Source organism: Scyliorhinus torazame, unplaced genomic scaffold, assembly GCF_047496885.1.
Source record: "Scyliorhinus torazame isolate Kashiwa2021f unplaced genomic scaffold, sScyTor2.1 scaffold_1360, whole genome shotgun sequence".
NCBI lineage: Eukaryota > Metazoa > Chordata > Chondrichthyes > Carcharhiniformes > Scyliorhinidae > Scyliorhinus > Scyliorhinus torazame.
Window position 1 is genome coordinate 5,001 of NW_027309087.1, and position 12,016 is coordinate 17,016.

Genomic DNA, 12,016 nt, shown 5'->3' on the forward strand with positions numbered 1-12,016 from the left:
GAAAAAGGAGGCATTTGTCAGGGCTAAAAGGCTGGGAACAGACGAAGCCTGTGTGGAATATAAGGAAAGTAGGAAGGAACTTAAGCAAGGAGTCAGGAGGGCTAGAAGGGGGTCACGAAAATTTATTGGCAAATAGGGTTAAGGAAAATCCCAAGGCTTTTTACACGTACATAAAAAACAAGAGGGTAGCCAGGGAAAGGGTTGGCCCACTGAAGGACAGGGAGGGAATCTGTGTGGAGCCAGAGGAAATGGGTGAGTACTAAATGAATACTTTGCATCAGTATTCACCAAAGAGAAGGAATTGGTGGATGTTGAGTCTGGAGAAGGGTGTGTAGATAGCCTGGGTCACATTGAGATCCAAAAAGACGAGGTGTTGACCCCGGAAGGATCACGAGTCGCAAAGAGTTGGTGTGCAGGTGCAACAGGTGATTAAGAAGGCTAATCGAGTTTTGTCTTTCATTGCTAACGGGATGGAGTTCAAGACTAGTGAGGTTATGCTGCAATTGTATAGGGTATTGGTGAGGCCACATCTGGAGTATTGTGTTCAGTTTTGGTCTCCTTTCCCCGAGAAAGGACATATTGGCACTGGAGAGAGTGCAGAGGAGATTTCACTAGGTTGATCCCAGAGTTGAGGGGATTAGATTATGGCGAGAGATTGAGTAGACTGGCACTGTACTCATTGGAGTTTAGAAGGATGCGGGGGGATCTTATTGAGACATATAAAATTATGAAGGGAATTAGATAGGATAGATGCGGGCAGGTTGTTTCCACTGGTCGGGGGGAAAGCAGGGGGCATGGCCTCAAAATAAGGGGAGGTAGATTTAGGACGGAGAGTAGGAGGAACTTCTTCACCCAAAGGGTTGTGAATCTCTGGAATTCCTTGCCCAGTGAGAGTAGTTGAGGCTCCTTCTTTAAACGTTTTTAAGAAAAAGATAGGTGCCTTTCTAAAGAATTAAAGGGATTTCGGGGATATGGTGTACGGGCCGGAGAGTGGAGCTGAGTCCACAAAGATCAGCCATGATCTCATTAAATGGCGGAGCAGCCTCGAGGGGCCAGATGGCCTACTCCTGTTCCTAGTGCTTATGTTGGGTGTCCTGAAAAATATCACAGTGGATAAGTCCCCAGGGCCTGATGGGATCTACCCCAGAATACTGAAGGAGGCAGAGAGGAAATTGCGGAGACCTTGACAGAAATCTTTGGATCCTCACTGTCTTCAGGTGATGTCCCAGAGGACTGGAGAATAGCCAATGTTGTTCCTTTGTTTAAGAAGGGCAGCAAGGATAATCCAGGGAACTGCAGGCCGGTGAGCCTTACGCCAGTGGCAGGGAAATTACTGGAGAGATTCTGCGAGACAGGATCTACTCCCATTTGGAAGCAAGTGGACGTATTAGCGAGAGGCAGCATGGTTTTGTGAAGCAGATGGTCATGTCTCACTAACTTGATAGAGTTTGTTGAGGAGGTCACTAAGATGATTGATGCAGGTAGGGCAGTGGATGTTGTCTATATGGACTTCAGTAAGGCCTTTGACAAGGTCCCTCATGGCAGACTGGTACAAAAGATGAAGTCACACGGGATCAGAGGAGAGCTGGCAAGATGGATAAAGAACTGGCTAGGTCATAGAAGGCAGAGGGTAGCAATGGAAGGATGCTTTTCTGATTGGAGGGCTGTGACTAGTGGTGTTCCGCAGGGATCAGTGCTGGGACCTTTGCTCTTTGTAGTATATATAAATGATTTGGAGGAAAATGTAACTGGTCTGATTAGTAAGTTTGCAGACGACACAAAGGTTGGTGGAATTGCGGCTGGCGATGAGGATTGTCAGAGGATACAGCAGGATTTAGATTGTTTGGAGACGGGCGGAGAAATGGCAGATGGAGTTTAATCCAGACAAATGTGAGGTAATGCATTTTGTAAGGTCTAATACAGGTAGGAGTATACAGTGAATGGTAGAACCCTCAAAAGTATTGACAGTCAGAGAGATCTAGGTATACAGGTCCACAGGTCACTGAAAGGGGCAACAGAGGTGGAGAAGGTAGTCAAGAAGGCATACGGCATGCTTGCCTTCATTGGCCGGGGCATTGAGTATAAGAATTGGCAAGTCATGTTGCAGCTGTACAGAACCTTAGTTAGGCCACACTTGGAGTATAGTGTTCAATTCTGGTCGCCACACTACCAGAAGGATGAGGAGGCTTTAGAGAGGGTGCAGAAGAGATTTACCAGGATGTTGCCTGGTATGGAGGGCATTAGCTATGAGGAAAGGTTGAATAAACACGGTTTGTTCTCACTGGAACGAAGGAGGTTGAGGGGCGACCTGATAGAGGTCTACAAAATTATGAGGGGTAGACAGGGTGGATAGTCAGGGAGGGGTCAATTACTAGGGGGCATAGGTTTAAGGTGCGAGGGGCAAGGTTTAGAGGAGATGTACGAGGCAAGTTTTTTACGCAGAGGGTAGTGGGTGCCTGGAACTCGCTGCCGGAGGAGGTGGTGGAAGCAGGGACGATAGTGACGTTTAAGGGACATCTTGACAAATACATGAATAGGGTGGGAACAGAGGGATACGGACCCAGGAAGTGTCGAAGATTTTAGTTTAGACGGGCAGCATGGTCGGCGCAGGCTTGGAGGGCCGAAGGGCCTGTTCCTGTGCTGCACCTTTCTTTGTTCTGGTTCTTTGTTAATAGCAGTTGTCATACCATCTTCAAGCAAGGCTTGCTGCTTGCAGAATGGTTTCACGTCAATGTAGCCAAATACAGCTTGCCAGATAGTCAACGGAGCTAAATGGAGTACTGTGCCAATCGGACCCAGGATTCTTGAATCGTATAATCCCTACAGTGCAGAGGGGAGGCCATTCGGCCCATTGAGTCCGCACTGACCCTCAGAGAGCACCCTACCCAGGCCTGATCCTCTGCCCTACCCGTAACCCCACCTAACCCGCACATCTTTGGACTGTGGGAGGAAACCGGAGCACCCGGAGGAAACCCACGCAGACATGGGGAGAACGTGCAAACCTCACACAGACAGTCACCCGAGGCCGGAATCGAACCCGGGCCCCTGGCTCTGAGGTAGCGGCGCCCACCCGGGCCCCTGGCTCTGTGAGGCAGCGGTGCCAACCCACTGTGCCACCCCAAGCAGCAGGATAAGGAAGAAAGCAGAGTTAAGTTGTCAGGACAGACACAACATCATTGAATGGCGGAGCAGACTCGACATGCCGACTGGCCGATTTCTGCTCTGATGTCCTGTGGCCTTATTAATGAGCTTAGCTTGACCGCCATGAACAGCAGCCCCCCCCCCGCCCCCCCTCACATGTGGCAGGCTGTGACGGAGAGGTGCTGAATCTCCTTCTCGACAGCCTGTTCCAGCCGGAACGTCTGATCCCCTGCAGTGCAGAGACTAGACTCTCTCTCTTTAGGTACCGTCACAAGCATCAAAGGTGCAGACATGAAAGTGAGCAGCGATTTTCCATCTTCACAGGTGCAGACAAGCAGGGGGAGGGACAGGAAGCGGATGGAATCCCACACCTCCAGCTATCTTGCCTTTTAACACTTCGGAATCAGAAGCAAGGTGGGGTGGAAACATCGACAAGAGATTGAGCACCGGGAGAAGTAAACAAAAAAAGGAGAATTCCTGACAAAAGGTTAGAATCAAATCACCAACAGGGTGGGCTGGATTAGACACGGACTAAACTGGAGTCGGATCCTTGGTGCCGAGATAACCGATTTCCAAAAAGGGGCTAACAAAATGGAGGTTCAAAGAACAAAGAAAATTACAGCACAGGAACAGGCCCTTCGGCCCTCCCAGCCTGCGCCGATCCAGATCCTTTATCTAAACCTGTCGCCTATTTTCCAAGGATCTACTTCCCTCTGTTCCCCGCCCATTCATACATCTGTCTAGATGCATCTTAAATGACGCTATCGTGCCCGCCTCTACCACCCCCGCTGGCAAAGCGTTCCAGGCACCCACCACCCTCTGCGTAAAAAACCTTCCACGCACATCTCCCTTAAAAACTTTCCCCCTCTCACCTTGAAATCGTGACCCCATGTAATTGACACCCCCACTCTTGGAAAAAGCTCGTTACTATCCACCCTGTCCATACCTCTCATACTTTTGTCGACCTCAATCAGGTCCCCCCTCAACCTCCGTCTTTCCAACGAAAAGAATCCTAATCTACTCAACCTTTCTTCATAGCTAGCGCCCTCCATACCAGGCAACATCCTGGTGAACCTCCTCTGCACCCTCCCTGAAGCATCCACATCCTTCTGGTAATGTGGTGACCAGAACTGCACGCAGTATTCCAAATGTGGCCTAACCAAAGTCCTATGCAACTGTAACATGAACTGTCGACTCTTGTACTCAACACCCCGTCCGATGAAGACAAGCATGCTGCATGCCTTCTTGACCACTCTATCGACCTGCGTTGCCACCTTCAGGGTACAATGGACCTGAACTCCCAGCTCTCTCTGTACATCAATTTACCCCAGGACTCTTCCATTGACCGTATAGTCCGCTCTTGAATTAGATCTTCCAAAATGCATCACCTCGCATTTGCCTGGATTGAACTTTGATAGAAAGTTATAGCCTTTCAGTTGGGAACATATTGATACCACCGACCTACTTTTCTTTTTAAAATTTAGAGTACCCAATTATTTCTTTCCAATTAAGGGGCAATTTAGCGCGGCCAATCCACCTAACCTGCACATCTTTGGGTTGTGGGGGTGAGACCCATGCAGACACGGGAAGAATCTGCAAACTCCACACGGACAGTGACCCAGAGCCGGGATCGAACCCGGGTCCTCAGTGCCGTGAGGCTGCAGTGCTAACCACGGTGTCACTGTGCTGCCCAAATTCTGTCGACCAACTTAAAGCAGGTCCCCTGGCACAATCGCATTGCTGGTCTGTGGGATCTTGCTGTGCACCGATTGGCTGCCGGGTTTCGCCACATCAAAAACAGTGACCTTGCTTCTAAAAGCGCTTCATTGGCTGGAGAGCTTTACTCTATCTAACCCCGTGCTGGCCCTGTCCTGGGAGTGTTTGATGGGGACAGTGTAGAGGGAGCTTTACTCTGCATCTAACCCCGTGCTGTACCTGTCCTGGGAGTGTTTGATGGGGACAGTGTAGAGGGAGCTTCACTCTGTATCTAACCCCGTGCTGTACCTGTCCTGGGAGTGTTTGATGGGGACAGTGTAGAGGGAGCTTCACTCTGTATCTAGCCCCGTGCTGTACCTGTCCTGGGAGTGTTTGAGGGGGACAGTGTAGAGGGAGCTTTACTCTGCATCTAACCCCGTGCTGTACCTGTCCTGGGAGTGTTTGATGGGGACAGTGTAGAGGGAGCTTCACTCTGTATCTAACCCCGTGCTGTACCTGTCCTGGGAGTGTTTGATGGGGACAGTGTAGAGGGAGCTTTACTCTGTATCTAACCCCGTGCTGTACCTGTCCTGGGAGTGTTTGATGGGGACAGTGTAGAGGGAGCTTTACTCTGTATCTAGCCCCGTGCTGTCCCTGTCCTGGGAGTGTTTGATGGGGACAGTGTAGAGGGAGCTTTACTCTGTATCTAACCCCGTGCTGTACCTGTCCTGGGAGTGTTTGATGGGAACAGTGTGCAGGGAGCTTTACTCTGTATCTAGCCCCGTGCTGTCCCTGTCCTGGGAGTGTTTGATGGGAACAGTGTGCAGGGAGCTTTACTCTGCGTCTACCCCCGTACTGTACCTGTCCTGGGAGTGTTTGATGGGGACAGTGTAGAGGGAGCTTTACTCTGTATCTAGCCCCGTGCTGTACCTGTCATGGGAGTGTGTGCTCCCACCAATGAATGTCACAAAGTAGGGAGAGCCTATTTAGTTTGCGGGAAGATGGCGCCGGGTAAATGTTTCACTGAAACAAAGGCAGGATGAAGTGGTGGAGACCTGAATCTCTGCTGGGAGTGGACCAGGTAGTCGTTGATGGTGCGGAGCTGGCCGGTTTCTCCCTCGATCGATTTGCTGGAGGCAGCGTGCTGCAGCAGCTTGGCGATGGAGCCCAGGTTACGGCGGTGGTCTGTATGCAGCCCACCTCCTGCCGCCACGTCGATGATATCAAAGCCGTCCGGGGCCACGATTGCAGGATTCATGTAGCGATAGTATAGAAGGTTCCCGACGACCTGAGACAGAGGAGAAAATAATTAGCACCCGTTGACAAACAACTGGCACAATTAGTTTTTCTTGAAACTGTATATTGCCAATGTCATAAACACACCCCGTGCACACACCCACCGCAATCGGCAACCCTGCGGGTCAGTTCGCTCCTAAACTTGGCCACACGGTGGTCAACTGCAGGAGGCTCCCTCATGTCAATCTCTCCCATCTAGCCCCAGCCAACCGTGCAGGCTCCTGCACTGCTTGGTGCTCTACCTGTGCTTTGCCCATCGAGCCATCTCATTTCTCACCCCCCCCCCCCCCCGTTGCCTCCCGCGGGTTCCTTCCTGCCGTGGGTGAAGGGTGGCTCTCCCACTCTGAAGCCCATTTCCCCCTCCTGCCCTGGAATGGGTCATCAGGTGCTGCTGGAGTGCGTCACGGGGCAACCAGGAACATGGCCCTCATCGCCGAGCAGACCCGACCCACCGGGTCCGACCTCACCTTGAACAACTCGTCCTCCGAGGCATCTGGGAACTTTTCGCGCAGTGAGCTTTTCAACACTTTGGCAGTGTATCTCATTCCATACCTGTCCACACAACAACAAGGTCAATGTTAGGTGATCACCGAATCCCACAGCCCAGGAGGAGGCTATTTGGCCCTTTGCCTCCTGTGCTGGCCTCCCGCAACATCTATCCAATTTGTCCAATCCCCACCCACACCCCTTTTGAAAGTTCCGATTGAATCTGCTCCCACCACCCTTTCAGGCAGCATCTTCCTCTTCACAACTCGCCGAGTTTACAACAAAAATACTCATCTCACACACACTTGGCAGACATAGGAGGTTGATTTCCATCCCAACTGGCCCGCCTTTGGCCGATCAATGAGGCGAAGGCTACAACGTCTGCCTCTGTTTCCAACCCTGGCAGGTCCGACACCCCGAATATGGCCTCCCGAGGGCCCGGGTCCAGTTTCACGCGCACCACCTTAGAGATGACCCTAAACACCTCCTTCCAGTAATCCTCCAGCTTTGGACAGGACCAAAACATATCAACGTGATTAGCGCCACCCCCGCAGCAATGCTCAGACATCTTCTACCCCTCAAAGAAACGGCTCATCCTCGCCTTTGTGAGGTGCGCTCTATATACCACCTACAGCTGTATCAGCCCCAACCTCGCACACGAGGTGGAGGCATTTACTTTCCGGAGCACCTCACACCAGAACCCCTCCTCCATATCCTTCCCGAACCCCCCCTCCCATCCTGCCCTGATCCCCTCCAGCGATGCCTTCTCCTCTTGCAAAATAGCCTCGTAAACCGCCGACACTACCCCCTTCTCCTGTCCCCCTGTTGTCAGCACCTCCTCCAGCAATGTGGAGGCCGGCTCCCCCGGGAAGCTCTGTATCTCCTTCCTGGCAAAGTCTTGAAAATGCATGTACCTAAACATTTCCCCCTGCTCCAGCCCATACTTCACTCCCAGCTTCTTCGATCCTGCAAACCGACCCCCAAGAAACAAATCTTTTAGTACCCTAATTCCTTTCTCCCCCCATCTCCGAAAATATCCTCAAATATTTGATTCCCCGAATCGGCATTTCCCTTGTCCCCCAACCCGCAGTGCTGTCGAAATTGCCTCTCAATTCTCAACGAAGCCATTACTCCCAGAATCCTGGAGTATCTCCCCGGGGCCGTCGGGAGTGTCGCTATTGCTAGCACCTTCAATCCTGACCCCCTACCCAAACTCTCCTCCATTCTGACCCATTAGGAGTCACCCCTCTCCACACCTTCTCCACATTCGCCACCCAGTAATATTACATCAGGTTCGGAAGACCCAAACCCCCTGCCTGCCTTCCTCTCTGTCGTAGCACCTTTTAAAATTCTGGCCACCTTCCCTCCCCATATGAATGAGGTAATCATCCCTTCAATCTCTCTTAAAAAAATGCCGTTGGCAAGAAAATCGGCAGGCATTGGAACACAAACAGAAATCACATTCATTTTATCCGCCTGTACCTGACCCGCCAGGGACCATCCCACCTTGCCAGATCAGCTTTCACCCTCCCACCAAACTAGAAATGTTGTACCTACGGAGCCTCCCCCCACCCCACAATCCCGAGCGACTAGGTATCTAAAGCGAGTCCCTGCCCTACGGAATGGCAGCACCCCACCCCTGCCCGAGACACCACAAAATATTCACTCGTGTAGATTTAATATGTACCTCGAGAAAGCCCCAAACACCCGAAGCAGGTCCAGTATTCCCCCTATTGGGGGCAGCACGGTAGCATTGTGAACAGCACAATTGCTTCACAGCTCCAGGGTCCCAGGTTCGATTCCCGGCTTGGGTCTCGGTCTGTGCGGAGTCTGCACATCCTCCCAGTGGCTGCGTAGGTTTCCTCCGGGTGCTCCGGTTTCCTCCCACAGTCCAAAGATGTGCAGGTTAGGTGGATTGGCCATGATAAATTGCCCTCGGTGTCCAAAATTGCCCTTAGTGTTGGGTGGGGTTGCTGGGTTATGGGGATAGGGTGGAGGTGTGGGCTTGGGTAGGGTGCTCTTTCCAAGAGCCGGTGCAGACTCGATGGGCCGAATGACCTCCTTCTGCACTGTAAATTCTATGAAAATCTATTGTCACACTCGGTTCCGACATGTATAATAACAAGTCTCGACTCGAGGATTTTCAGTTACTTCATTGCAATGTTAATGTAAACCTGCCTCTGACAATAAAGATTATTTCAGCAGCCACTGTTATAAAGACCCCAGGACGAGAAGACCTGGAAGCCTGTCAGCTCTTTGTTCGAAATGAATTTTCTCAGTAACCTTTCCCTGGTGGAAGATATAGAAGGGATATCAGAGGTAGGTTCTTTACCCAGAGAGTAGTGGGGGCATGGAATGCACTGCCAGTGGAAGTAGTTGAATCGGAAACATTAGGGACCTTCATAGAACATAGAACATAGAAAATACAGCACAGAACAGGCCCTTCGGCCCACGATGTTGTGCCGAACCTTTGTCCTAGATTAATCATAGATTATCATTGAATTTACAGTGCAGAAGGAGGCCATTCGGCCCCTTGAGTCTGCACCAGCTCTTGGAAAGAGCACCCTACCCAAACTCAACACCTCCACCCACCACCAAGGGCAATTTGGACATTAAGGGCAATTTATCATTGGCCAATTCACCTAACCCGCACATCTTTGGACTGTGGGAGGACTGTTGGACTTCAAGCAGCTATTGGATATGTACATGGATTACGGTAGAATGATATAGTGTCGATTAAGTTGTTCTTAAGGGCAGCATGGTAGCATTGTGGATAGCACAATTGCTTCACAGCTCCAGGGTCCCAGGTTCGATTCCGGCTTGGGTCACTGTCTGTGCGGAGTCTGCACGTCCTCCCAGTGTCTGCGTGGGTTTCCTCCGGGTGCTCCGGTTTCCTCCCACAGTCCAAAGATGTGCAGGGTAGGTGGATTGGCCATGATAAATTTCCCTTAGTGTCCAAAATTGCCCTTGGTGTTGGGTGGAGGTGTTGAGTTTGGGTGGGGTGCTCTTTCCAAGAGTCGGTGCAGACTCAGGGGGCCGAATGGCCTCCTTCTGCACTGTAAATTCAATGATAATCTATGATTAATCTAGGACAAAGGTTCAGCACAACATTGTGGGCCGAAGGGCCTGTTCTGTGCTGTATTTTCTATGTTCTATGTATGTTCTATGGTGATTGTCTTTGTTTAAGTGTTATGGGCCAGGGTTTAGAGAACCCCAAAGTGTATCATGGAGTTCACCTGACCCACAACTTTTACTAGATTGTGGTATGGGGAGCACACGGCCCACTCTCCAGGTGTGGGACAGCAGAAATGGAAAAGTATTTTTTAAAGCAAAACAATGTTTATTCTATGAACTCAAGTTAACCTTTTTAAAACATACAGTGAACATCTTAGCAACCATTAATTCAAATACAACCCCCAAAGACTACAACACTAAGTAACCCTTTAAGCTTTCCTTTCAACATCCATCAGACTTAAAACACCTTTTACCAGAAACACATCAGGTTAAAGTCACGACTGTTATTAGTTTTAAATCAGCACGATCGATTTACACTCTTTAGATTAGAGAGAAAGACTCTAATACACCTTCTGGCTGTGACTGCAGCTATCCAGCTCTGAAAATGAAACTAAAACACACCCTGCAGCAAACGGCCTAAAACAAAAGTAAAAAGCTGACAGACAGCCCAGCTCCACCCACTCTCCGACATCACTGCAGTAATAAACACCCATTTCTTAAAGGTACTCTCACTACAGATATTTATATACACACCCATTTATAAACACCCATTTCTTAAACGTACTCTCACATGACAAAGCTCCTCCCTTCCTCCTCCTGATTCACAAGTGTTTCGGAGATGTTACTTGCATCCTTCGCAGTGAAGGCAGACGCAAAACATATCTTCAGTTCGCCTGTCACAACTTATTTTCCATTATTAGTTCCCCCCCCCCCCCCCCCCCCCCCCTCACCCCTCCTCTGGAGGGCCATTGCTCACTTTACTCAGTCTGTCCCCTTTTTAAATACCCGCAGAACTTTTCGCCGCCCGTTATTATATTTCCAGCTGACTTCCTCTATCGGAGTTATTGTAAGCAGCGGGGAAGCACAAACTCTAGCCGTCGACTCCCACAACCCCGAGGTTCGGAGACACTCGTGTATTTGGGGGAAACCCGCGAGGAGAGCACGTACGGTATCTTGTCCACGGAGGAAACGATGGCTTGGAGGAATTTATCGGTGGCGGTCCGCAGGTTGCGAATGGATATGTCGAGTCTCCGCTGGACCTCGGGGTGGGTCATGGCTTGCTCTGGGGTCACATCGTACGGCAGTTTGCTGCGGGAAAGAAAACACCCTGGTTATCTTTCCACTCAGCTGGCGTTCTCAAAAAAATAAGTGACCCAATTTACAGGACTCTCGACACTGGAGATATCCGGAATTAGTAAAGTCTCGCCACCCAGGCAACGGGCACATTTTTATTCTAACAAGGTTTGGATCTCGCTGCACAAAGGAAAGACGACAAGGCCGGCCACAATGTTGAAACAGCACAGCCCTGCACAGGCTTTCACTGATACACATCAGCTGTGAGGATGACAATTAGGCTACCTCAGCGTAGCCACCCGTAAGCAGTACAAGTGGTGAGCACTGTGGCTTCACAGAGCCAGGGTCCCAGGTTTGATACCCCACTGGGTCACTGTCTGTGCAGAGCATAGAACATACAGTGCATTGGAGTCTGCACGTTCTCCCCGTGTCTGCGTGGGTTTCCCCCAGGTGCTCCGGTTTCCTCCCACAGTCCAAAGACGTGCAGGGTAGGTGGATTGGCAATGCTAAATTGCCCTTAGTGTCCAAAAAGGTTGGGAGGGGTTATTGGGTTACGGGGATAGGGTGGAAGTGAGAGCTTAAGTGGGTCAGTGCAGACTTGATGGGCCGAATGGCCTCCTTCTGCACTGTACTGGTACAAAAGGTGAAGTCTCACAGGATTAGAGGTGAGCTGGCAAGATGGATACAGAACTGGCTAGGTCATAGAAGGTAGAGAGTACCAACGGAAGGGTGCTTTTCTGATTGGAGGGCTGTGACTAGTGGTGTTCCACAGGGATCAGTGCTGGGACCTTTGCTCTTTGTAGTATATATAAATGATTTGGAGGAAAATGTAACTGGTCTAATTAGTAAGTTTGCAGACGACACAAAGGTTGGTGGAATTGCGGATAGCGATGAGGACTGTCAAAGGATACAGCAGGATTTAGATAGTTTGGAGACTTAGGCGGAGAGATGGCAGATGGAGTTTAATCCGGACAAATGTGAGGAAATGCATTTTGGAAGGTCTAATGCAGGTAGGGAATATACAGTGAATGGTAGAACCTTCAGGAGCATTGACAGTCAGAGAGATCAGGTCACTGAAAGGGGCAACACG

The 12,016-nt window shown here is 50.4% G+C and overlaps 1 protein-coding gene across 1 annotated transcript in view; it reads right to left on the bottom strand.

Annotated features, from left to right (window-relative positions):
- LOC140407234 (ras GTPase-activating-like protein IQGAP1) overlaps positions 1-12,016 on the bottom strand; it is a gene marked incomplete at its 3' end in the record, with an annotated part of 46,538 nt that overhangs the window by 3,747 nt on the left and 30,775 nt on the right. Inside the window, exons 9-11 of the mRNA XM_072494875.1 lie at positions 10,801-10,941; positions 6,600-6,684; positions 5,892-6,124 (exon numbers count right to left, since the gene is read on the bottom strand). Coding sequence (XP_072350976.1) covers positions 5,892-6,124; positions 6,600-6,684; positions 10,801-10,941 — 459 coding nt within the window. The remainder of the gene's footprint in view (positions 1-5,891; positions 6,125-6,599; positions 6,685-10,800; positions 10,942-12,016) is intronic.